General features: G+C 42.1%; 2 protein-coding genes across 2 annotated transcripts; one reads left to right on the top strand and one right to left on the bottom strand.

Moving 5' to 3' along the window:
* Positions 1–209: 209 nt before the first annotated feature.
* Positions 210–15,338, bottom strand: LOC103365957 (thioredoxin reductase 1, cytoplasmic). The gene is made up of 12 exons (XM_008293542.1): positions 15,249–15,338; positions 13,557–13,629; positions 13,197–13,313; positions 12,828–12,970; positions 11,396–11,511; positions 11,064–11,289; positions 7,570–7,646; positions 7,326–7,482; positions 7,099–7,206; positions 6,917–7,012; positions 3,477–3,611; positions 210–714 (listed from the first exon to the last, which is right to left on the bottom strand). Exons 1-12 carry the CDS (start codon positions 15,336–15,338, stop codon positions 649–651), a joined length of 1,404 nt encoding a protein of 467 aa, XP_008291764.1. The 3' UTR covers positions 210–648.
* Positions 15,339–16,874: 1,536 nt separating this feature from the next.
* On the top strand, positions 16,875–25,168 carry nfyba (nuclear transcription factor Y, beta a). Its single transcript, XM_008293537.1, has 7 exons — positions 16,875–16,949; positions 19,268–19,361; positions 20,263–20,393; positions 22,091–22,288; positions 23,842–23,920; positions 24,086–24,165; positions 24,594–25,168. The coding sequence occupies exons 2-7, from the start codon at positions 19,268–19,270 to the stop codon at positions 24,624–24,626; spliced, it is 615 nt and encodes a 204-aa protein (XP_008291759.1). The 5' UTR covers positions 16,875–16,949; the 3' UTR covers positions 24,627–25,168.
* The last annotated feature ends 738 nt before the right edge of the window (positions 25,169–25,906 follow it).

Here is a 25,906-nt window from a genome sequence, read left to right as displayed (position 1 = left end):
GAGAATATAAAAGAGGGAAAAACAAACAAGGTAGCGCATCAAACTCTGGTCTGATGTCTCAATAAAGACCATATGCATCAATTAAAGCGAGAGCATTCGCTGATAAACACTATTAATTTGGGTAATTCCATAATCCCCGTCTAGTTCATTACATGAAATTAAGGCTGTAAAGCCCCTGAGGCTCATGCCATAGCAATAAAAACACCAAGTATAAGCCCAAGCTTTTACTCCATGTAAATGCATCAAATCCCAGAGTCTTATCACTCTCCTGCAGCCTTTAAAAACTCTGCTATATTCAAGCTTACAGAGGCTTTCAAAGGCAGAACCGTAGGGAGCATCTTATCTTCCCTAAAGTTGAGAGCCATAAAAACGCATCAATAGGACTGTATATTTCAAAGTTACGCTCAAAGCAAATAGTTCATAAAAGATGCAAACAATCCTAAAAAGCAGCAACACGCACAAATAATGAAGTGTGTCAGCAGCAGATCATCAGCCTTCGCCCGCCTGTCCTTCAGGCTTCAGGTAAAGACGTCACTGGACGGTCGGTTGGCCGTCGTGCTGCCATCACGGCTCAGAAGATCACAGGCCCTTCCCCGCTGTCCTGCACTGTCGCTATCGGCAGCTGTGACTGACAGCAGGGAGCTAACCTCAGCAGTTTCCCCTCAGCATCAAGGCTTCCGACATACGCTGGGTTTGGGTCAACGAGGTGAGCACCTGGAGAGCACAGAGCACATGTCAAGGGACTGTACTGCTCTGCAAAGTGTGAGAAAATTAACTATGTGAAAGCACAGCCCAAACAAATCGTATCATCTTAATATCTGAAGTCTGAGCTACAAAAGAGAGATAATAATCAAGCATTTTTACATTTACTACAATATAACTGACTGTATATAAAAATGGATGAACCCTTCCATTGTCACAAATGGGCTCCTGAAGAGGTGTACGTACATCCACATGTCACACAGAACCAAAGCCTTCATCATGCATAACTTTAAGCTTTTATAAAAATTCATCCCCCATGCAATCAAAATTATCTGTAGAAACCAAAACTGTTTTTTGTACCAAGGTATTAACAAGTTTATTTCTGCTTTTAACATGTCGACTGACTCAGCCTTAAGTGGATGTTTAGCAGAGTCATACACACAAACAGAGGTGTTGCTCCGCGGTGTTGCTAACGGGGGTCCCTCATGTCAAACGCTGAAAAACAAATGGGGCTACCATGGATGTTTCTGAAAGGCTTGATTTTGCCCTTTTTCCAGGTGTAGCTGTTGACAGCAGGGTTACAGCACCATGTCAGTGATCCTTCCTGAGATATGCTAAGCACTTTGGAACAGCCTGCTGCCAGAGTTTGTTGCTGTTACCTTCCTGCATAGTGGGTGGACGTAGCGCAGGATTTCTGGAGAAGTTTGAACTCCCTGCTGTGTTTGAGCTGCATGGATGGTAAGCATGAATAAATCAAAGCTCCTCCAATGCCCAGCAGTGACTACTTCAATTAAAACTCTTTTAATAATGAATTATAAAAGCGTGGTTAACCGCAAATCTCTTTATATCGTACAAGTGTTTGTTTGAAGCACCATTTATTTTTGTGGTGCAGTCATTACATTTGCAGTGTGCACAGGCGCAAATTTCCAGCTGTACATCAGTTTGCGTGAATTTACATCACAGGAACCTTTGTGGACATGTGGCAGCAGAAAAAATGAATTGGCTTTAATCATGCAAAACTTTTTTGGGTGGACCTCACAGCTGAGGAATTAAAAAAGAGCCGACAGTAAGGCATGTTATACTGAGATTGTCTCATTTTTCCACAATCAAAAACATAATTTTTTGGCCACTTGGAGGAAACAGAACAGGTGGAAAATTACATAGTTATTATTGAAAATAAAACTTCTGTGTGCTTACATTGGACATGAACAACATCAGCTGGAGTTACCTGATGAGCCCAGAGAAATATATTTGGCTATTTAGCTCACAAGAACTCTGATATGTTCACCAGCTTGTCTCTAACATTGTCTGTCTGAGCAGGTAGTACATAATGGGTTAACATGGGATTATTTTTTGCTGCCTGCTGCTAATAAATATGGTGTTGATGTAAGCAACATTATGGGCTGAAAACTAAGTCAGTCAGACGAAAGATGCTTCAACACTGTGCACAGCTGTGGAAACCTGCAGCGGAAGATAATCTTTCATGGTTCATGACTATGAGCGACACCTTCCACATTATTTACAGTCATTTGGTTCACTGGTCATATAAAAAAATGTGGATTGGTGCAGCATTAACTGATCAGAATCATTTGTGAAATCAATATGCTGCACGGTGGCGCGGTGGTTAGCACTGTTGCCTCACAGCTAGAAGGTTCGTGTCCCGGTGAGGACACCTGGGATCTTCCTGCGTGGAGTCTCCATGTTCTCCTCATGCAGCGTGGGTTCTCACAAACATCCATTATCTACACACTGCTTAATCCTCACTAGGGTCATGGGGGGCTGGAGTCTATCCCAGCCGACTTAGGGCGATGGCAGGTTCACCTGGACAGGTAACCAGTCTATCACAGGGCTACACTTAGAGACAGACAACCAAGCACACTCACATTCACACCTACGGACAATTTAGAATCACCAATTAACCTCAGCATGTTTGGACTGTGTGGGAGGAAGCCGGAGAACCCGGAGAGAACCCACGCTGCACGGGGAGAACATGGAGACTCCACACAGAAAGATCCCGGTGCCCCCACCGGGACACAAACCGGCGACCTTCTTGCTGCGGGGCAACAGTGCTCCCAACTGAGCCACCTTGCAGCAGTCCAAAAACATGTTGAGGTTAATTGGTGATTCTAAATAGTCCGTAGGTGTGAATGTGAGTGTGCTTGGTTGTCTGTCTCTAAGTGTAGCCCTGTGATAGACTGGTGACAAATAAATCTGACCTCTGACCTGTAAAAACATGTTGTCAATATAAGGTGCATAATACAGCATCCTCTGTACTTCAGAGCAATCAATCCACCTCATCAATCAGTCCAGAGGGGAATATATGGTTAGCCATCACTCAATATCTCCAAACCCCTTCTTAGCTGACACTGCCAGGACCAGTGACCTATACTTAACACTCAACGGAACACCTTATTAATTAACTTTGGAAAATGTCGAGTATTAACCCACTCATGTACTGTGGGGTCAGCCTCCAGGTTCTATTAAATATTGTCTATGAATAATTCAGACTGGCAGCATTCAGAGCAGGAAACTCATTTGAATCAGCTGCTCTGACATTGACCCCCAGAGTTTTCTTCAGGCAATATCTCAAAACTGAGCTCTGAGCACAGCATCGCAAAACTTAGTGCAACAGGACAACAAGGAGGCAAATTACACTGATGGAGAAGGAAAAACCAACAGGTGGCAGAAACAGCAGTTAGTCATTTTGTGACTTAAAAGCCTTCAAATTAAGTTGTTTCTGAGAAATAGTGTAAAAAAAAAAAAGGGATGCTGACCTGGGCTGCTCCAGGGTGGACGCCAACGGTGGCATCTAGCTGCTGTTTGGTGAGACCACATCTCATCGCTGTAACAAAGCCTTGCAGGATATCTCCAGCATTGGGGCCCATGATGTGGAGACCGACGACACGCTCCTGTTATAACACAGCAGTGGTGTAGAGAGCTGATCAGAGGCTGAGCTAAAGGCTGCTGATGTTTACATCACCAACTGAAGCACATAAGTCACAATGAACTCAAAATGTTCACACCTGGGTCATCCACGTTCTTTCTTCTCAGTCTCATACTAAAAGTCTAAGTCAGAATTCTTAGTCACACATTTAAATTGAGTTTCATTTCCGTTATTTGTGGGTCATTTAGATAATTTCTAAATGAGCATCAACTCTCCAACCCAAATCCAAGTTACAGTTGAGTCAGAGTCCTTTGGTATATGTCTTACTCAGAGGGAGTCTGGATAAATCAAGTACCAAGGCCTTAATGAACTGGTCTGAATCAAACTGCAAGTCCCCAAGATCCTATCTGAGTCTAGTTTAGTCCAAGTTCCTTGATCTGTGAGGCAACAGGCTGTTTTGCACTGAAGGAACTTCTGGGCCATTTCTGGGAAGCCGACCACAAGAACTGTCCCTGGAGAATCTCTGTCATGGTTGTTTTGTGGGTAGACAGTAGCACCTACTCCACAAACAGAAAAGCTGAAAGGGCAGATTACGGGGCCATTCCTGTAAATGTTTATGCCACATCACGCCTGCCTCGAGTCCAAGCAGCAAAGACTCACCACCGTCTTTTCCAGGTAACACAGTGTGCAATCCTGAGTCATGTCTACTGAGCTCTCAAGCCTATATGTGAATCTGAGTCACATTCAAGTGGACTTTCAGCTCAGTGTGTTAGTCAGTTCATGTCTGAATAGAGTCCCAAGTCCTCAGGCCCTAATACCCCTATATCCCATGCATCTTCCATGTTACAATCATTTTCTAAACTAGGTACAGGTTCCTCAGTGTACAAATACAAATCACCATAGTCTCAGCCAGTTTGCCACACACTTCAATGTGCACACCCAAGTCACCAAGGTCAGGACCAAGTCACAGTTCCTTACTGTAGGTCACCGTAATCAAAATGGAGTCACAGTCATTCTGGATGAAATCAGAGAAAACCATCTTGTCTAAGCTAGACTCCAAGTCCCTAAACATCCAGTCAAAGCGCCGTTCTCAGTCTGAGTCGCTCTCATTCTGCCTGATTTGGACAAAGTTCTTGTAGCCTTGTCTGATCTTGTCATAACACGTTCTGCATTGTCAAAGCCCAAGTGAAGGAGGTCATGCCTTGGTCAAGTTCCAGTCCTCCAAGTCCTGGTCACCACTGCAGGTCAAGTACCCTCTAAAGCTTTCAGCCACAAGGGTCACGGTCAAGCAGAGTTTAAGTTCCTTAAGGTGAAGTCAGAGTTAGGGAATGCTGTGTCAGCGGAAAATCCAAGTCCTTCATCAGTCCTCACTCAGATTCAAGTCTGACTTCAAGTAGGGTCATTCCATAGAAAATCAATTAAATCTGAAAAAAAAAACTCCCACCTGACCCCCTCAGCATCATCTCATCATGCACGTGTGAGCCTGGCATCAAAATGTAGGTGAAAATGTGACCTTTCACATCCTATAACTTGAACTTTTTTAAGTCCAGTGAATGATCAAAAAGTGGGTGACACAACCAGGGTCCCACGTGCTTGCTTCTATAACTCTGTGTCATAGACTTAAACTGGTAAAGTTTGACTGTGATACAGATGCTCAAAGTTGGCTGTGGACAAAATCACTCTGAACAAAAACAAAATGTTGGCTTTAGATTGTGATACAAAAAGTGGATGTAAAACTGACTTTTTTACAATTTGCAACAGAGCTCAGACGTGTTCTTAATCCCAGAAAACGTCATGTGTCTATCACTTGGATATTTGAAGTTATAGAGGCTCAAAAATGCAGTAACATTCTTTTACAGATTTAAAGGCACAACATTTGCACCCACCCTTATGTACTTCAAGAGCCTGTAACTGCGAAATTATTCATAGTATGAAGGTTACCTTTTACATGTCTTCAATATACACTAAAGTTACTGTACAAAAAGAATCATCTGATTCTGAAGCAGTTAGGTGAGAGGCACTGACAGGTTTTTCATGGAATGACCCAGTAACGCACACTGGAACAAAGTGAAAGTGACAAAAACAAATGAATACATATTAAAAGCCAGTTTAGCTTTTATGGCGGCTGCAGTATTTTTCAATCTGTGGACGGGGAATCGAGTGTAATTAAAACGTCAGTGGGATCGCAGCGCAATTCATCTACATAAAGCTAATGAGTCAAAAGAGCAGAGAGCACTGACATTAACACAGTTATCACCAGCTTGACAAAGATGCATTATGAAATGCAGCTATCTCCAGTGATGCCAAGTCAGTGGTGGAAAGAGCTAAAAATATAACAAAAGGGTGGGTGGACTAATGAGGTTTGAAACATTGCACAACTTGTGGCACGATGACGAAGGATTCCCAGAGGAGTGAAAGAAACTTCTCGTGTCTTCTAGCTTTGGCAATGTATATTACAGTTAAAAGAAAACATGTGTGGGGCCTTCTGGTGGTTTGAACATGTCTTCGACTACACAGGTGGTTATATCGGATAAGATCTCACAGTGGTACATGATCCGATGCAGCACTGAGCAGCGCAACATTATGATAAGGATATGAATGAATAAACATGTACAATGTACTCTCCCTCTGTGAAGCTCCTAAAGGTCAGTTGTTTTGTTGAGGCTTTCAGCTATAGTGAGTGAACTCAGTCTAAGTGTGGACATTTGTTCTGCACTTTACTGTTTTGTTTGCTTGCTTATAAATCCATTTAATACACAGATTAGTTTTAAAAATGCAAATAAAATGTAAATGCAAACCATTTCAGAATTCATGCATGAATCCTGTCTAAGTTGTTCGCAGACATTTGCATATTTACACATCCAGCAGACGTTAATTATTAGCATTATTTGAGAATTTTTTAAATTTTATATTTTGGTCATTATGTGAATCTCAGTCCAATATTCACTCTCCTTTTTATTTCTGGCTTTTGCCCCAACAAGTCCTGAGAGGGATATCTGGTTCTTTAGCTGCTAACTGCTCCACTACGCTCACCATCAAGCTGCTAATTTTGCCTAATGCTTGGAGCTGTGTAGGTGGTGTAGAGTGAACTGTTAGAGCTTTGTCTCTGACCTGCTGAATCTGAAAACTTAATGAAAGTGAGTTAAGCTACAGGCTGTAAAGCAACACAATCTGCTGAAAAGCTGTGCTGAGATGACAACTGTCTGTAGGTTTGTCAGAATGAATAACACATTACACATGATAATGATCAATTGAGCTATTGGTAATATTAAAATAATGGTAAGTGCAGCATTAAAATATACTGATAGACTAAATCTTAATGATGCGTACCTGATCGGGGACGTGGCAGATGACTTTAACATAGCAGGAGTTTTTATTCCTGGCAGGGAGAGTCCACTCATGAGGCCAGTAGTAGCTGTGATAAACCTGCAAAAGGACATTTTGAGTTGAGATATTTCCACAAGTTAAGAACTCCTGTTAGCTTCAGCATGCCTGCTTGTGTGTGTGTGCACCTCAATGTTGTCCTCTCCAAATGTCAGACTGGCCTTCTCCTCAGACAGACCACAGGCAGCATATTCCAGTGGAGTGAGCACAACCGTGGGAACAACGGTGTAATCACACTGTGAATGAAAAACTACATCAGCTCAAAAAGTTTCCAACGCAACGATTGTCCTCTAACATCTCTCCGTGCTCATGTGAAAGTTCTAGATATGATGGATCCTGTTTGCAGACTATATACCAAGATGCTGTCTCCTCCATAGAGTCGACGGGCCAGGAGCGTCCCAGCATGCAGCGAGAGGCCTGTGGTAGATGGGCGCCCATGCTGCACTGATCCAATGGCGTAAATATGATCTACGCTAGTCTGGTCCCTCTCGTTCACCAGAATCCTGCCAGTACTACACACACAAACACACACAAGAGTTAAACAAAAATCTGCCATGCACAAACTGAGACCAAAATAAACATGGATGGATTAAACCCACTCCTGGCTGCACTGCACTCCAACACACTCCAGGCCGATGTCAGCGGTGCAGGCCTTCCTCCCGACAGCCAGCAGCACCTGCACACAGTGGACACACAAAACCAGCAAGAGAATCAACAAACCCCTGTCGCTAATGGTGTTTTTACTGCTAGTGTTAGTGGTAGAAAAAATACTGGAGAAAAAAAGAAGTTGACGTACTGCATCAAACAGATCCTGTTTGATTTGGTCTTCCCTGGAGATAAAAGTCACCTGAAGTCTCCTCTTAGAAACCTGCTGAGGTGTTGTTACCAAATCACCTGCTAAAAAATAATACATTGTGTAAGAGTTAGCCTCTAGATTAACATACAAATTAGACTTTCACTTGAAATTCAAGTAGCTGTAATAGTTTTTATATTAAAGTCTGGTCTTGTTCAACATTTTTCAAGTTAAAAATCCCCCTAAAAACTACATTTTCAAAACTTTCTGACCTCTGCTCTGTCTATGGTTCTCGACCGCAAGCCTCTACTGAAGGCATAAATCTTTAAAAATAGCTCCCAAATATGTGCTTTCATCATTCAGGACTCGACTAGTTTTCTAAAACAGCTGGCCACTGCAGCTTTTACAGAAACAAGAGGAAATAGTGCATTTGTTGGGGACTTTGTTCAGGTGACTGATCCACATTCGGTGCACTGGTCTGTATTCCCTGCAGCAGGCCAGGGTCTAGGGGAGTCCAAATAAACTGCAGTGTATGTTTATGGTAATAGAGCGCCATAGAGTGGAGCTCCACGGCACACAGGAGGCCTTTGTCTACAAACTCACACACAATACTCAGTTAATTCAGTTCAGTGTATGTTTCTAGTCTATTACATTCAAACTGAGTTGCATTTTCAAGTCCAATGACATTTTTAATGACTACAGCATTCTGTGAATTAAAACACCTAACTGTTTGCAGCTTTATTTGATATTTTTGGCTGTTATTTTTTGAAAAACTGTATTCTGGACCAAGTCTGAAGGTCAGCGTCTGTGGGTTTCATCTATAAATCATACACCGCTGGACATCAAAGGGTCTTTGAGCAGTGATATAAGAAGGAGTCTGATCCGGTCAATCCTCAGATCCTACCACTTTTACAATTTGAGACTACGACATTAAAAATAAAACTAATACATTTAGAAGTGCATTTTAAAGACATGCACAGAAGTACTAAATGTACTTATGAGGTAAGTACTGAGTCTAAAGAAAAACACCCTCTGTGACTATTATTAGATCATTTTTTTATAGTTAAGGAGTCTCTTTCATTAGTTTTTAATTTGGGAGTGTATTTTGTGAAACCAAAAGGTTGAAAACCATTAGTTTTATCTGTAAGAATGTCTCATATTTTCTAAGCTTATCTTATAATTAGTTTTATGCAAATTAATCGGAAACTCATAACAGCAGCTGTCAATTAATCAAATATATACCCAAATAGTATTGACATATAGTTATCATGCATGCAATAATATATTAACACATATGCTAAAATGTATTGATCACACATAACCAGTAGACAGTAGGAGTCACAATATGGAAAATGCACCAGACAGGTTTATGTGAGCTACTGGGAGGCACAGGGCCTCTCTGAAGAACAGCCAAATGTCAGAACATGATGTGTCAGAAAGATAGGCAAAATTGGTAAACACAATCCTCTTAGAAAAGTACTCAGCATGTTCACAAGATAAGCAGAAAAGTTCTTGTGAAGATCTATGTAATGATTGCCTGCATGACAGGGCATACAGAAACACTGGGCTGAAGGATAGTTTATGAGAAAGCAGTCACAGGAGCTGACGAGAAGAAAATCAGATGAAACTTATCGAAAGTGGACGTTACGCAGAATGATAAAGGGATTTGGCAACGCTCTGGTGCAGATTGGGAATTCTGTTGAAAACTGTTTCCAGCTTTCATATCTCGGTCGCTCTGGAGACCAACGCGGTTTGTTGCACTCTTTGTGTAGTTTGCAGTAAACGTACACGTGGACCAGAGATGGCTGAGAGCATGTTTTCTCTGCAGATGTTTACAGAACAGCACAGTTCAGCAGATGTAGTCAGGAAGTAATCAGAGGTAAAACTTCTCGTTTCCCCTTGAATGACAAATGTAGTACGAGTCTTACTCTGCAATGGTTCCTCAAGCTTGTACTGAAGGACAGTTTAATACAAACTACAATTAGTGACTTGTATTCGTACGCCTCTGACTGCCAACCAGTCAAGCTGCAGTTATATCCACGTCTATAGAAGGTAGAAATGTAATGAAGAAGTCTAGTTTAATCTCAGAATGCTTGAATTACAAAATGCTGAAGGGCTAATAGTACACAATTTTTTGCACAGTGGCACCAAAAAATATTGCCATCCCCAGCTTTAAATGGTTTGACTTACAGTGTTTTCCAAATTATTGGCAGCTCCAGCGCTTCAGCCATCAAAAGCAACCACGAATTCAGTGTCTTGCTCAAGAGCACTTCGACATGTGAAGGGCTCAGGTGTCGAACTACCAACCCTTCAACACCTGAGTCACATAGAATCATCATATTTTATCCTGTTAGACATGTGTGTCAAACGTTGTCATAGTTAGTGTCTGAATTCTGAATATATATACATGTAATTCAGACACTAGCTATACATCCATCCATCATCTATACACCGCTTAATCCTCACTAGGGTCATGGGGGGCTGGAGTCTATCCCAGCTGACTCAGGGTGAAGGCAGGTTCACCTGGACAGGTAACCAGTCTATCACAGGGCTACACTTAGAGACAGACAACCAAGCACACTCACATTCACACCTACGGACAATTTAGAATCACCAATTAACCTCAACATGTTTCTGGACTGTGGGAGGAAGCCAGAGAACCCGGAGAGAACCCACGCTGCACGAGGAGAACATGGAGACTCCACGCAGAAAGACTCCCCCACCGGGACACGAACCGGCGACCTTCTTCCTGCGAGGCAACAATGCTACCAACTGCGCCACCTTGCAGCCCATACATATATATACATACATATATTAAAGAATTTGGCAAAATATCACCACCAAGATCCCGGGTGTCCTCACCAGGATGTGAACTGGCATCAGTTCATTTAGAATTCAAGTGAATGACTGAATCAAATTCAACAAAATTCTCTCAAGGTGTTGAAGAATCAGAAACAAAGATTGGACAGGCAGTCAGGCAGACAACCCAACAGGCTCAGCTGTCATCAATGTGGAGGCATAAAAATACACGTGCACTCAGTTTCAGTAAATCCTTTCTGGAAGCTGTCCATAGACAGAAATAGTTGTGGTAAAATGGTGAAAGCGCACCATTAAACAAGTATTTGCGTTACGTGATTTTATAATTGCATTTTCTGTTCTGGTGTAAACAGCTGCCTTACCTGAAATGACACCGTCTGTCTGCTCCACCTGAGACACACACACACACACACACACTAATGTGAGACGTTCTGTGTTTTCTAACAGAGATGCTGCTCTGCTGCTGTCTGTGTGTGTCTGTACCTTACTGAGTGAGCAGTGATGAAGAAAGTCCACTCCTTCAACACTCATGTAGTTTTCTATCTTCTCGGCCATTTTCTGATCCAACCCCAGCAGCAGTTCAGGTTGCAGCATGACGGTGACCTGCAGTCCCAGACCAAACAGGAAGCCGGCGCACTCCAACCCCTCAGCATCCCCGCAGACCACCAGAGTTCGAGCTGGGGGGTGAGGCAGGGAGAAGAGATCCTCACTGTGGGCGGCAGAGTGTGAGCAGAGATGATGTGAAATGCTTCGCAGGTAATGCAGTTGTCTTTATTCAGGCACACGTGGAATCTGGTGGGTAAGTACGAGCTGACCTGGTCAGGCAGTGCTCTGTGCCTCCAGGTACGTCCAGATACTGAGGTCTGTCTCCTGTAGCGACGACCAACGTCTCTGCTGTCAGGCGCCTTTTCCTCCCGTTCATCTCTGTCACCTATTAAAACACAAATGGGACAAATGGGAAAGCTTACATTGCAGCTGAAAGAGTCAGCGTTTGCTTTGATGCTGCATGTACTCAGATACTGTCACTGGAACTTCAGGTAACATTTTGACCACTCAGCCAGTGAGATTATTTAAGGCTCTCCAGCAAAACACAGTCACCACGCTGAATGCTGAGGACGATGCAGTCATGCATTACGCTGATGACGCTAAAATATTCCTATGTGCATAATATAGGGAGTCTCTCAACTTCTCTTAGAAATGGAGAGCTAGTTATGATTTTCTTATAACTGTTCAATCTCAAGACAAATTAAACACAAGAAAACAAAGCAAAGTAATTGGAAGTGAAATGTTGGCTGCAAGTCCTTGATGAGTAAAATATAGGTGAGCACAGCTACAGTGAATACAGCAGGTTGTGTAAAGCTGGAAACCATCTGAAAGCCCTCTCTGACGTTGGAGGCAAATGGAGATATCAGTGTGTATGGAGGGGATACTTGCCTCTCAATATTTACAATAGGAGCATTTTTCTCCCCGAATAAAAACAAGAAAGAAGCAGAAAACATTATAACATTACCATTAGATCCACAATGTCTTCAACACAGGTGGGTCTTTTCCTTTAGCTCTGGGTCTGGGTTTTACTCTAAAATTAAATATAAGCTTATTTAACCACTGAATCTTTTGTGAAAAGCATCATTAGACCCACATATCTTTATTACAGTATGTCTTGAATTGTTACCTGGCACTTTAATCTTGGGTTTCCCTTTACATAAATGAAGACATTTCCACCAAAAAAAATGGATGTAGAAGAGGCACAGACTTGTGAAGAAAAAATCACCAGAATGCAGTAAATGAAGAAAATCAGTCCTGATGTAGACTGATACCTCATATCAGACTTCATTTCAGATTGTCGCTACGTCCTGAGATTCCAGCTTTAGACTTTGTGTTATTATTAAACAAAACCAAAGGCCAGAGTTACACAAAATACGATTCAAGTGAAAGCTACCTGTGCACTTTCCTTTACCTCCTCTCATTCTCCAATTATCCGGCCAAATTGAAATTTCTGGGACCAAATCACTGACATCAGCGGGCCAAGTGTTGTCTGTGTGTAAATAAAGATTCAATAATGCTAATATCTGGGGCATCTCAGTGACTTACAGATGTAATCACACAGTTACCAGCTCTGGGGCATTTTTGCTGTAACAAATATAATATTCTTGAAACAGTTCATCCTTTGTGATCACTGATGATTTTTCTGCAAAGAGTCTAACACAGATTCGGAGTGGAAGTGTTTCAACCAGTCAGCATTTTTACCTCAACTGTATGAGGCGCCACTATCTCCCCTCGAGCACTGAGGTGGACGACTGAGCAGCTCCTCAGCTCCCTGCTCAGCTCTAAACTGGCAGACTTCTGCTGCTCCTGCACAGCCTGCACCAGCTCACTCCAGCCATGTGACACTGGAATGAAGCAACAGCACAACATGTGTGTTCACGTCTTACACATAATTATATGACTGCTAAAACTGCTTGTGGTACATTTTAAAGTGTAATTGATTGGTTTTTTTTTTTTGTTTGTTTGGATTTTGCAGTAAGACCTCTGAATTATCTATAATTAAATGACTGTCAAATGGAGTTTTTGTTCACATGATTAGTTCTAACAAAAAACACAACATCACCAACTCACCCTCTTGTCTGAACCTCCAGCCGTATTTCTGAGAATCTTTAACAGCTTTTCCTAGCAGTGTTGCCTGTTGTAGAAATTTCCTGATGTTGTCCTTATTAAAACTGGAGCCTCCCAGTTCTGCAGGAAGAGAAGAGAAGAGAAGAGAAGAGAAGAGAAGAGAAGAGAAGAGAAGAGAAGAGAAGAGAAGAGAAGAGAAGAGAAGAGAAGAGAAGAGAANAAGAGAAGAGAAGAGAAGAGAAGAGAAGAGAAGAGAAGAGAAGAGAAGAGAAGAGAAGAGAAGAGAAGAGAAGAGAAGAGAAGAGAAGAGAAGGGATTCATTATCACCACCAACCGTTGACAGTCTGAGAACTGAGCACTCACCCCTCTTGGTGCCTCTCGGAGTGGGAGCCACCAGGTCAAGGATAAGCACCTTTTTCCTTCGCCCTGCTGCTTCCTGAAGGATGGAGAGGAGAGAAAAACAGACTGAGAGAGACACTTAGACAGCAATGGAGAGGAGACAAATTAAATATTTAAACGGGTTAAGCATTTGTCCTTCTCGACAATCCCAGCTCTTGCCCCTTCATCTCATTTCCACTTTCCTCTAGAGCTGCTCACAGATCATCCCATTACCATAAAGCCCATTAATATGATAATTATCTGAGCTGTGCTTTGGCAAAGAGCGCTTTTATTGACCAGATTAGCAGTAATTATGAGGTTCAGTTGGTGAAGTGTCCTCTACCACTGGGAGTGATGCAGGAGTTACATTAGGACGTGAGCAGAGGAACTTGGGAAAGTACAGACATGACTAAACAGGGAGCTATCGATGTCTCACAGTAGTCAGACCATGACCTGAAAGCTTTGATATGTGCAAATAATGTGCAGGGAATCATCAGGAGGCACACGCACATGCATACATTCTTTGCAACATCTACACAAGAAGAGGAAAATACTGTAAATATTGTCTTGCTTAGACTTTTTGCACCCATTTAGCTTCATATTATAACACTCCCACTTTCATGTTTCACTGTTAGGTCTATGCACTCACTGTGGTCCTCTGGTCAGGTTCACATCAAACATGCTGCACACCATCAGATCCAAGCAAAGTCTAACTTTGCAGTTATGAAGTTTTCTTTTTGGACTCTTTTTGTAAAAGTTCACTTCCATACTTTCCTTGAAATGTAACCAGGTAATTAACACCAATAGTAATGTAATCCATTGGATTACAATAAAAAATAAATAAAAAAATCTAATCAGAACACGTTGAATTACTTCAAAGTCAAGCATTAAAAATTCCACAAATACCTTCAACTCTTTAAATGTCTGAAAACATTTTTAATCCAAATAACATGCATTTTGCACATTCAGCATTTACAAATGACATTATCGTTACAACAGCAACACTAGCATAAACTACAGGTGTATTGTATGTATTCTACAACATGTGGGATGCATTTTTTTTTTCTATCAAAGGCCACATGAAGGACTTATAGCACAAGATGAACACTTAGATTGTTGATCGCACATTTTTAGTGTGGTGACGGTAACTTTATTTTCAGTTTGCACAAATTCCTCTGAACACATGTCTTGTGTTGCACTTTTTAAATGTGCGGTGATGGTGCTATTGCCAATAAGACAGCTGTTTTGGAGGGACCACTGTGGCTTGGACCTTCCATGTTGACTCAACACCGTAAAATTGCCATAAGCTTAAAAATGGAAACAAAATTTAAATAAGTCTTGAACAATCTAACTATAAACTAATTGCACACTTTTTCAAATGTAACCCAGGGTGATTATAGAGTTTCATTTTTGTGTACATAATCCCAATGACATGAAATGCTTTTTTAGTGTTTTTGCACAGGAGCGTACTGAGTTTTCTTGTATAAAGTTAAAATCATATTTAGTGAACTGAAGAATAGATATGAGATGCATGCTTTATGTCACATTTCTCTTGCTCTAACACATCTCAAAGCTTTGAAAAAACAAAGAGCATAACAAGTATGAGGGATTAAAACAAACACAACTGCTGCCAGTAGTCTATATGTGGCTGCTGAGCTGAATAAGAAGTGAGCTGACCTTTGCCACAGCGAGGCCTCCTGACCCCCCTCCAATAACCAGCAGATCATAGTCGTAGAGCCCCAAGGAAGGCCCTGTTGCTGGGTCCATGTTTCACTGCCACAAGCCGGGGACACTGGCAGCTGTTTACTGTTACCTGGAAGCACAGACACAGACTTTGGCCTCTGTGCTCTTATTGGCACTGAACGATGTCAGCTGACCGAAGAGTTCAAGTCTCAAAACTGAACACTCTGAACGACAGCTGCCATTTTTTATTTTTTATTTTGCTAAATGTCTAGATCTGTGCTTTTGTTTATACCGAAAAATTGAAAAAAAAAAAAAAAAAAAAAAAAAAGTTTTGTGTTTGGTTTTCCTGCCAGGATGGAAACATTACTTTATATGTTAAGACTGTATAAAAACACGAAATCAGTGCTACATTGCAGAATCCAATCGAAGTGAAACAGCGATAATTCAATCAATTAATCGCTCAAATGATTGATCAGTGAGTTTTACAAGCAATTAGCAAAACATAAGATGGTTAAAAAAATGTTTTAGACATTGCACACCAAAACAGTGGAATAAGACTAAATTTCTATTGGGTGGATAAAGTACTGAAGTCAGTAGTTTCTAAAAAAAAAAAAAAAAAAGCCACTGATCAATAGCATTGATCCCTTAAAACCAACAACAGTACACTGTTGACAAAACAATATGGCCACTGTGGTGTGTACTGATCAGACTTTAACAGACAGTGAAGGAGGATGTTTAAATATCACTGAGCAGCAGAGTCAAAACTAAAAGGTGGACAACAAAGAAAACCTGCAGGTTTTTATTGGCACAGTAGCAGGGCGCCATCTTGTGGCTGCACCTTTAAACACCAGCCTGGCTTTGGCACGTCATGAGCACTGTACCATTTAAAATTCAGCAAATAAATATATTTAATGTAATGAAAATTTCCAGTTCGATACAAAAACCAATAAAGTGTAAAACTAATGCGTCCATAGAAACTTTTGTTGGCAGAAAATGCTGCTCAGAATAACACAGCTTACCTTGTTTTTTGTCAATAACGACAAAAAGGAAATGTCAGCATTTCAATAAGTACTTTTCTGCATCCCCCCTCCCTTTTCAGTTTACTTATCTACGACATGTATTATTTTCCATGCTGCTAAAATAATTGTGACACCAGTTAAACGAGCTTTCTGGTGGATTTGGTGCCTTCATTAGCTGTGTGTCGGTGGGAGTACGAACACTTGTGTAAACAGCCTGTGCAGCTCTATGAAAGGAAAATCGGCGGGAGGGTGAAACATTTGTGGGAAACCAGCAGGCTAGAAGAGATGCGTTCCATTACGGTCGGAAATGTAGGAATTAAGAGACAACACTACGAGACAGTGAAGGAACGGGATTATATTATGCCTGCCAAGTTGATGTAATGCTGTGCTTTGTGGGGGGAAACCCCCAAACTAAATTTCTGTAAAGGTTTCGATTGTATTTGTGGCTTTCTTAAGCATAAACGTTTGACTAGTACATTACTAGCTTCCTTTTCTAAACAGAACGAGGGTGGTGAATTATGAGCTTGCGAGGAGTCCGTGAACGCAGCTCGGCCCTCTCCTGGTCAGACGCGGTAGTGCAGCCGCGGCTCCGCGCTGGGACTGGTCCTTTCGCAGCCATTTTCTGTCCAACCAAACAGCCGTCTCAGGAAGGTAACCAACCAGGGCTTCATTGCAGGTTTGTGCCTGGCTCCGGCCAATGATTGCTAACCGATTTCTCGTTAGCTCGAATGGAAATGTCCGTCTCTGTCTGATTTTTTATTTGTTGTCTGAGTGTGGGCTGCTCATCAGGAAGTATCCAGCGGGCGAAAGTTTAAAAAATACCATTTAACATTTCGGCCCCGGCCACGTCTTGCTCCGCTTCGTGCGACAAAGAACAGGCCGGCGCTGAGGCGAATAACAGCGGATCCACAATGAGGGTTTATTCAAGGGAAACTGTGCGCCTGAATATGTTAACTACGCAAGGTAACAGCCCGCTGGACAGCCTTTCTTCATTATAGTGAAATCAGAAGTTTTCTGGAGACCTACGAGCCGACCAGCTAACCCCATTCTTCGGTTAACATTAGCTAACGTTAGCTAAACATCACTTACCCGCGGCTGGCTCTGCTAGTTAGCATTCGGTAGCCAAACACACGTCCGTACACTTAGCGTGTGGCTAACGTAAACTGACCTCAGCGCGGGTTTACAGCCGGATGCCCGCCACGGTTTTTCTATTTAAGCTACTGTCCTAACCGCAGTAATTCAACTAGCTAGCCGTGTGGTGCCAAATTCAGATTTACCCACAATGTACAAACACGATAAAAATGTGTGTACTGTGGAGGAGGCTGCTCGTGTTTTCCGCTCTTTGTAGTCCACCTCTGAAGATATATCCTCTTAGAAAAGGGAAGGCGACTCAACAGAGCTGTTTAGTCATTAATGTGGACACACGACTGTAAAGCAGTTGAATGTACCGAGGACCCGATGCCGAGTCTGTGAGCTGCAGGACGTCCTCAGACCGCACACATAACGGATAGCCTCTCAGCTCAAACACACACTGACGATGTGAGAGTCACTGGTTACAGCCACCAGTCAGTTAGTGTTTGTTGGCATGTCCGAGTTGTTTACTGGCATTCACGTAATTCGAAAACCAAGCAGATGCCCTCCAGTGTTGACTGGAGGCTGTCTGACAGGTTAAACCTCCATGTCCATCCCAGTGCTCATGTCTGACATGTTACTGGGTCTGATAGGTGGGAAGCCTTTGTATGAAGATCTGATTTACCAAAGGTGGCTGCAAACACAACCTCTGCAGGCTCACTGAGGCTGTGATCACTTCTTAACCAGAGTGGCGTGGCAGAGCAACGTCCACTCCAACCTGCATGAAACTGATTTTACATGAAGTTAATATCGTCTGTCCTCATCTGCCAGGAATCACTGACAGCAATGACCGGACTAACAAACTCACAGCTCCATTAAATGTTGATCAGTTTATTATCTAATACAGGGGTGTTCAATCCTGGTCCTGGAGGGCCACAGTCCTGCATGTTTTAGATGTTTCCCTCTCATTCAAATGATCAGGATCGTTATCAGGCTTCTGCAGAGCTTGATGATGAGCTGATCATTTGAATCAGGTGGAAGAGGGACACATCTAAAACATGCAGGACTGTGGCCCTCCAGGACCACAATTGGGCACCCCTCATCTAACATGAGTAAGAAAATGAATAAATCCTCTTGCTGCATTACTTTGAATTTCTGCATCTGCTCAGTAACGTTGTTTGACATTGAACTTGATTTTCTTGCTGGCAGTGAGAAGTGCAGCGACTTCAGCAAACACTAGAGTCACTTAAAGTCTTTCAGAGTGAGGGCCATGTAGAGTCTAATTTTCAGGTTTGGGTTGTATTTTGATGTTGCTGCTAAGTGACCCAGATGCACATGACTCACAGAAATACCAGGACCATAAGAGCAGTGGAACAGCAGTCCCAAAGTATCAATTAAATTATTATAGTAGTCAAATTCACTTCACATTTAATCTATAAACCTACGAAGGGCCTGTTAAAAATCCTGATTCTTTGCTTTAACAACAAGGTACAACTCTTGGTCAAACTGAGCTACTGTAGGACAAAATAAGATAAACAGTCTTATTTGCATAAGTAGCTTGTCAGCCACCTGTGACTGTTACTTTCTCTACTGTTTTGTACTTCCCCGCATCAGAGTTGTGTATCTAGGTCAGCCTGTCAGCCGTTTTCAGAGTAGAATCCACCGCGTAGCTCCAGAGACACAAAGACAGTCTGTCGTTATTTACTTCATTCTATGGTTCAGAGCTTAGTAAAACAGCATGTCATTGAATCCCAAAGGAGAACATCTCCTTGAGGAGCGTGTGTGCAGGAAGCTTTGTAAATAACTTCTCAAGTCATGCCTGTTTCCACGAAGTGATTCAGAGATGCTTGGCACGTTCAGATTTTGCAGGTGTGCTGTATTGCTACAGCTCCAGATGTTGAAATGGGACTGTGTGTGTTGCAGATGGACGGAGACAGCTCAACCACCGACGCCTCCCAGCTGGGCATCACTGGAGAGTACATGGCTTCCAGTCACTATGTCCTCCAGTCTCAAGACGGTGAGGAGAACAATGTTACCAAGCAATCTGTTAGGGACGGGGACCAAAACCCAGAATTCAACGTATAGATTTCATGTTTAGTTTTGTTACATAAACTGTATTTTGCATGTTTTCTTTCACCAACTCTGTTTTTAATTTGTGTTGCATTTTCACTTTACCAAACCAGACGACCGTGTTGTCTCTGAGCCTGTGTGTGATCACACACACTGTAGCACTGTTTCACACCCCCACACACCCACACACTCTGCTCTTAGTGGAAGTGGACAGAGAGTTAAACATCCAGAAGTGCTGGTTGTCACAAGTGTAACAAGCATGTAAGAGCAGAAACACGGTCAGTCTGTCAAAAAAATATTCAGTAGAAGTTCACCACATCCAAAGCAATGCACAGTTTGACTGCCAAGCTTGTGGTTCATCTGTCATTAACCCAGATATGTGATATATGCTGGCAGCCTGGAGCCCTCCCACAGAGTACAGTCAGCCTGAACTGGATTGTCATTGAAACCATTGTTGAGAAACTCAGTTTTCAAAGCAGGACAATGTTGAGATTTGTGGGCTGCAGTCAAACTGTCTTACTTTATGTTCACCCTTTCTTTATTTGAATGTTGGCGTTGGCAATGATAGACGTAAAAAGCATGCTAATTATTGTTAAATCCAAATATTAATACCACACAGTTATAAAATGCTGTTAAAAAGCCTGCATTCATTTTGTACCGAAAAGTAAATAATGAGAGAGCAGAAATTTTAAAAGACAAAAATTTCTTTCCATTGTTGATTTGTTGTATTTTTGTGTGTTAAAAAACTAAAAGCTAGAACGTATAAGAGTGATGTTGATGTACCGGATCAGTCAGCAGTGTTGGTAGCAGAAGGAGCAGTGGAGCTGATTCTATCGGTGTGTTTGCAGATGATGGAGACGAGAATCTGAATGACCACGAAGACGGCGGCATCAAGGAGAACTACAGGGAGCAGGACATCTATCTTCCTATTGCCAACGTGGCTCGCATCATGAAGAACGCTGTTCCTCAGACTGGAAAGGTTTGTGAGGGAACGGAGAAGCAGCAGGGACAACGATGATGAATGTTTTAATGTTATTCTGGCATCAGATTTAATATGAGTAATGAGTAATTATGAGTAATTAGTGCATCACAGGAAGACTGATCATCCTGGTTGTTTTCCTGAAAACTGTAGTAATGAGTGTGTCTGGAGTGAAAATAGTAATTTAAGTTCAGCTTTGAACCTTAAAATTAAAAATGCTCTATGAACAATGGGCTTCATGCAACAGCCAGAACTTGGCAACCGTGTGGAAAATGTTGTGAAATGTTTAGTTGTCTGTCCAAATGGTAGCGACACGGCGACAGCACGGCACAATGTGACACATTTAGCAGCGAAACAATTTGGAGTTTTAACAATCGAAACAGGTCTGCTGTGAGATCAAAATCAGGACCAGACTTGTGTGCCTGTGACAGTTGCTACAGCCAACATTTGCAAGTCATCCAGGCAGAATGCTATGGGACATGATGCTCGTAAAGGAGCAGAGAAACATGCACACAAACCAAAATAGTGGTGGCAAAGGGACGCACAAAAGCCCCAGAGTTTGTGCATTAGTGCAGAAGGATGACACAGGCTGATGATGCATCTTTGCTTTCACACTTTATTCTATTTATATCGTAGCACTGCTGGTCAGCAGGCTTCCATCACACAACCTGACATACTTGAAAGCGATGATTCAGTCTGGACCAGATTGGCACCAAGACTTTATTTGAGCCATCTCACAGGGTGACATGTACTCAAGTGACAGGACTGTTGTCACAGGGTCTGAAGCCACAAGTGCTAAATAATGTCATTTCATGTTGTAATTTTTATCGACTTACTTCAGCACATGAACTTGTACAGCTCAGTAGTTGTTGCAGAGCCCCGTCCAGCATCACAGCAGCGTAGCCTCACCCTCCATAGACTCTCCTCTAATGCCTCCATGATGACTGCCTCTCATATTTGTCACAGACTGCTGTGCTTTAGACGGATGTTATTCAAATCTGTCTGTGTTAAACGTGTTAGTGTTCATTTGTTTCAGAGCACAGAGCTGCTCTCACAACACACTGTTACCAGCTGTGCCACTAATGTTGTCTAATGGTGTCGGGTCCTCTCATACAGACAGATTTATTACTGTAGTCTCTACCAGTGTCAGAGTCATGCTTGGCTGCTGGTTGGTCACAATTAAAATGGTCAATTATTTGACTAAATGATTAGAAGAAAAGAAGCTAGAATCTCAAATATCAAATTATATCTTTAGTTTCACAAAATGAACAAGAGTTTTCTTGCTGTGTTAGATTAAACTAAACCAGTCGAGGTTTGAACGAACAACTTACAAAGATTTGAAAAGATTCACTTTGGATGAGCAGATGTAGATTCAGGTGTAATGAAACACAACGTGATCCCATCCCTCTAAACAGCTGGAAGCATCACGTTACAAAGAGCAACAGAAGACGAGGCTGATGTGAGGAAGTGACTGGAATTTAGGTACAAACTGTAGCAGCTGAGAGAAGAGACAGTTCTTACTATGCTGGATTCAAGGTTTAGACATAATTAATGAAAGCAATCAACAGAAGTAATGATGTATTTTGTAATGCGTTTGCTTTTGCCCAGTGGAAATATAACAAACTCGTCTTTATTGCCAAATTCGCTGTTATCATGAGGCAGCATTTTGTAATGTGTGAGGGACTTGTTTTCCACAGATTGCAAAAGATGCCAAAGAGTGTGTGCAGGAGTGTGTCAGCGAGTTCATCAGCTTCATCACGTCTGAGGCGAGCGAGCGCTGCCACCAAGAGAAGAGGAAGACCATCAACGGGGAGGACATTCTGTTCGCCATGTCCACGCTGGGCTTCGACATGTACGTGGATCCGCTCAAGCTCTACCTGCAGAAGTTCAGAGAGGTGAGGCGCCGGCACCGGATGAAGCAATTCTTTTCAAATATCTGTCTCCCTCCATGGCACAGAGCCCATTTTATTTATAGTTTAACCACAGACGGTGAGCTTTCTGTCAGAGGTTATTACTCTTGTTATCTATTTATTTGTCAGGTTCACTCTTTGATCAGAGGAGGTTTAGAAGAAATGTTGCCAGAGTCATTTGACAGGATTCCAGTTGAATAAGTAACCCAGTGTTGCTGGTGTGAAAAGCTAAGTAGTGCCGTTTTAACATCTAAAATCATCACTAAGTGATCATAGCAGCCAAATTAGTTTCTTAGCTGCCAGCTGAGATTTAAAGCAGCACAGCTTGGCAGGACCACACAGCAGCTGGGTTGCCAAATGTGTTTGGGATTTTCTGCAAGAACACCAATAAAGGTAAAATATTTTAATTTGCAATCTGGAGTAATTTGATAACCAGAAGTCAGAGCGTGCTAGTTCTCAGGTTAAAGTAGCTGAAAGAAAGTGTTTATAGGAGTGTCCATGCACTAGATACAGCTCTATATGTCTGATTCTTGTGACACCAAAAGGTCAAACTTGTTGGGAGTTTAGGTTTAGCACATCTGCAGGTCTGTCAAATTCTTACAGAACCTTGAATTCAGTTCCACCACAAAAAGGTCTTTAAAGACCCCCCTCAATGATAATCATAATACATTTGTTTTTACCCTAACAAGTCCATGTGGTGTTTTTATATCCTCAAAGACTTATCGTGAGTGAAATATACAGTCAACTCCATGGCTGAACATTTCCACCTTCATAGTAATGGGTTCAGACCTGCTAGAGTTCACACACAACAAACCAGAGAAGCTCATCCTGTCAGCTGGCAGTGGAGCTTCCTGTGTCATGATTCTAACATGCACGGCTGAATTACTCCAGAGTTACAACTTACTAGCATAGCGACGTTTTATAGTGCTAGAGCAGAGTTGTAGTGGAGCTGGTGTGCTCAAGCAGCAGTGAGTGAGGAGATATGTGAGGCAGGACTTCATAGAGCTGCACATTCTAGAGCAATTAAAAGTGTAAAGTTATGTCATTTGTTCTTCTTTATTTGTGTAAATGTGACGCTATAGGAGGAGATATATATGTTCTGTTGTGTACGTTTTGATATGAATGCGTAAAAGTACATCTAAGACATTTTGGGGCAGGATGGAAAAACCTTCTATATGTGTAACACTGAGAGATGAGTTTTTAGTGGAGGGACTTAATATTTTTTTCTTGGCTTTATGAGGTTGGTTAAACATAATCAGATTAATAGCGCTACACCATCATCAGCATCATCAAACCTGCTGGCAGGGTTTGAGGTTCTGAGGGTTAAAAGGGTCTTTGGCAGCACTGCAGAAGCCCTGAAGTGATGAAACAAAGCGTCAGTGGAGCAGCTCTTTCCTTTCTCATCGTCTCATTGCAGAGTTTCTTGGGGTGACAACATCCTGCACGTCCTCTCCAGATGATACTACATTCTTGTTCAGTGTCAGATGTTGCTGCTGTGTTCACACATGTAACGTGTCCTGGTGTCTGATGTTTTCCAGGCGATGAAGGGCGAGAAGGGGATGCCCGGGGTGGCGGTGGGTGAAAGTCTGGGCGAGGACCTCACAGATGACAGCTTCAGTAAGTCAAACACAAGCAGAGTGAAATTCACAAAGACTATTTGAGATTTGTCCTCCTGTTGGTGGTTTGGTCGTCCTGTTCTTTTCACATACTTCTGTTTAGGTAAAATTGACTGTTTTCTGTCAGTTTTATAGAAATGTACCTTTTTTTTCTTCCCCTCATCAGCAAATCCACTGCCAGCTGGAATTATCACAGCAGATGGTCAGCAGCAGAACGTCATGGTGTACACCACCTCATATCAACAGGTGAAACTCTCAACATAATGCATTAGCTCCTTTTAGTAGAAACTGTAAAATCTGTTTTTATGCCCAAACGACTCAAACAACACACTGACACAGCGCCCCGCTGCATGCTGTCAACATATCGACCTCATTAAACTTCATAAAGATCATGGTTTCAATGCTCATTTTCATCATTAGAGCATTTTGAGATGAATCACTTCTCAGCTAGATGAGAATTAGCTGGATGATTTTAGCCTGATAGCAGCATGCTAGTCTGCATTAGTTAAACCACGTGTGAAGATGGCAGCTGATAGCAGGAGGCAGCATCCGGTGTACCACACATGAAGAACACTGTGTGAGACTACAGCTCTAGTAACACTATTAAACTGTTCAGTGACTATTGTTCAGCCTCCTTAAACGTCATCTCAGACCTCAAATCTACTGTGTTCCAGATTCCAACTGTACAGCAGATCCAGTTCTCATGACGAGGCCTTACGTTGGGCCCAAACACAGCGGCTCCACCCGGGGCCCATGCTCGCCGGATGACCTCTGACCCCGCCACGGGGTAAAGTCATTAGACGGACAGGAAGGGGGAGGGTGTCTGCTGAAACCCTCATGTACAGAGAAATCACTACCTGTTCAGTAGAAAGTATAGTTTCTAGTTGTGAGGTACCAAATGTTTTGGAGAGCTTCCAAAGCAGCTGGGAAATTCAAGGCTTTATTTTAAAGGCTAGTCTTCTTACAGTACCTGATTTAGTGGTGGAATTCTGTTTGTGCGTGTGTGTTAATGTGTTTGCTTTCATGCGTTTTGTTTTTTTTTTTTCTTTGAAGGCGGGGGTTTGGGGTAGAGGGGGAGTAAGGGCAGGTGTTGCATCGGATGCTTATTTTTTGAACGCCTTCTCTGTTTGAATTAAGAGGAGCCACGTTGTTACTGTCACGTTAGATCATGCAGCTCTTTTGTAAGTTCACACAGTTTACCATGTGCTATAATGTTATGGAAATCCTTTGAATAAAAATTCAAACGTGATGTTTGTGACTTCATTTTTCTTTGTTACGTACAACAGCCCCAGTTGAGTGCATTAGTGTTCACCTCCTTTAAAGGGACTCAACTAATTCAGCACAGGTGCATCTAACTGGTGCCACAAGTCACACAATGAGGGGAACGGAGATCCTCTGAGTGCAGTGAATGTGTCTCCAGCAGTTACAGTACAAAGACACATGTATGTGGAAGGTCTAGTTACTGGTGAATCAGTACTCTGCTACAACTACACCATGAAGACCAGCAAACAACACAAATACAAGTCACACACTCCTGTTCATGTTCCCCTCAAGATGAACTGGAAGAACTGGTTATTTTCTGAATTTTCATAATCTTAATAACTAAAACAAACAAAACAGTGAGCATGCTCCCGTTAGCACTGCATCTAATGATTGTTTTCATTGTTGATTAATCTGTAGATTAGTGTCTTGATTCATCAACTAGTTGTTTTTCTGTGAAATGCCAGAAAATGGTGACAAATGCCAATAAGTATTGAAAGATATGCAGTTTACTATCATGGACGAGTGAAGAAACCAGAAAATGGTGACGTCAAGGAAGCTGCAATCAGAAAATCATCTTCTTTAGAGACGACTCAAACTAGTTAATTGATTATCAAAAATATTTGCAGATTAAATTATTTGGAATTGAATAATTCATGCAGATCAGAAAACACACCTGCTATTGTCACTTATGCATCTTCTGTCTCTCATATGACTGATGTTTTCA

This window comes from Stegastes partitus, unplaced genomic scaffold (assembly GCF_000690725.1).
Source record: "Stegastes partitus isolate 25-593 unplaced genomic scaffold, Stegastes_partitus-1.0.2 Scaffold893, whole genome shotgun sequence".
Lineage (NCBI taxonomy): Eukaryota > Metazoa > Chordata > Actinopteri > Pomacentridae > Stegastes > Stegastes partitus.
This window is presented reverse-complemented; position numbering and strand designations above follow the sequence as displayed.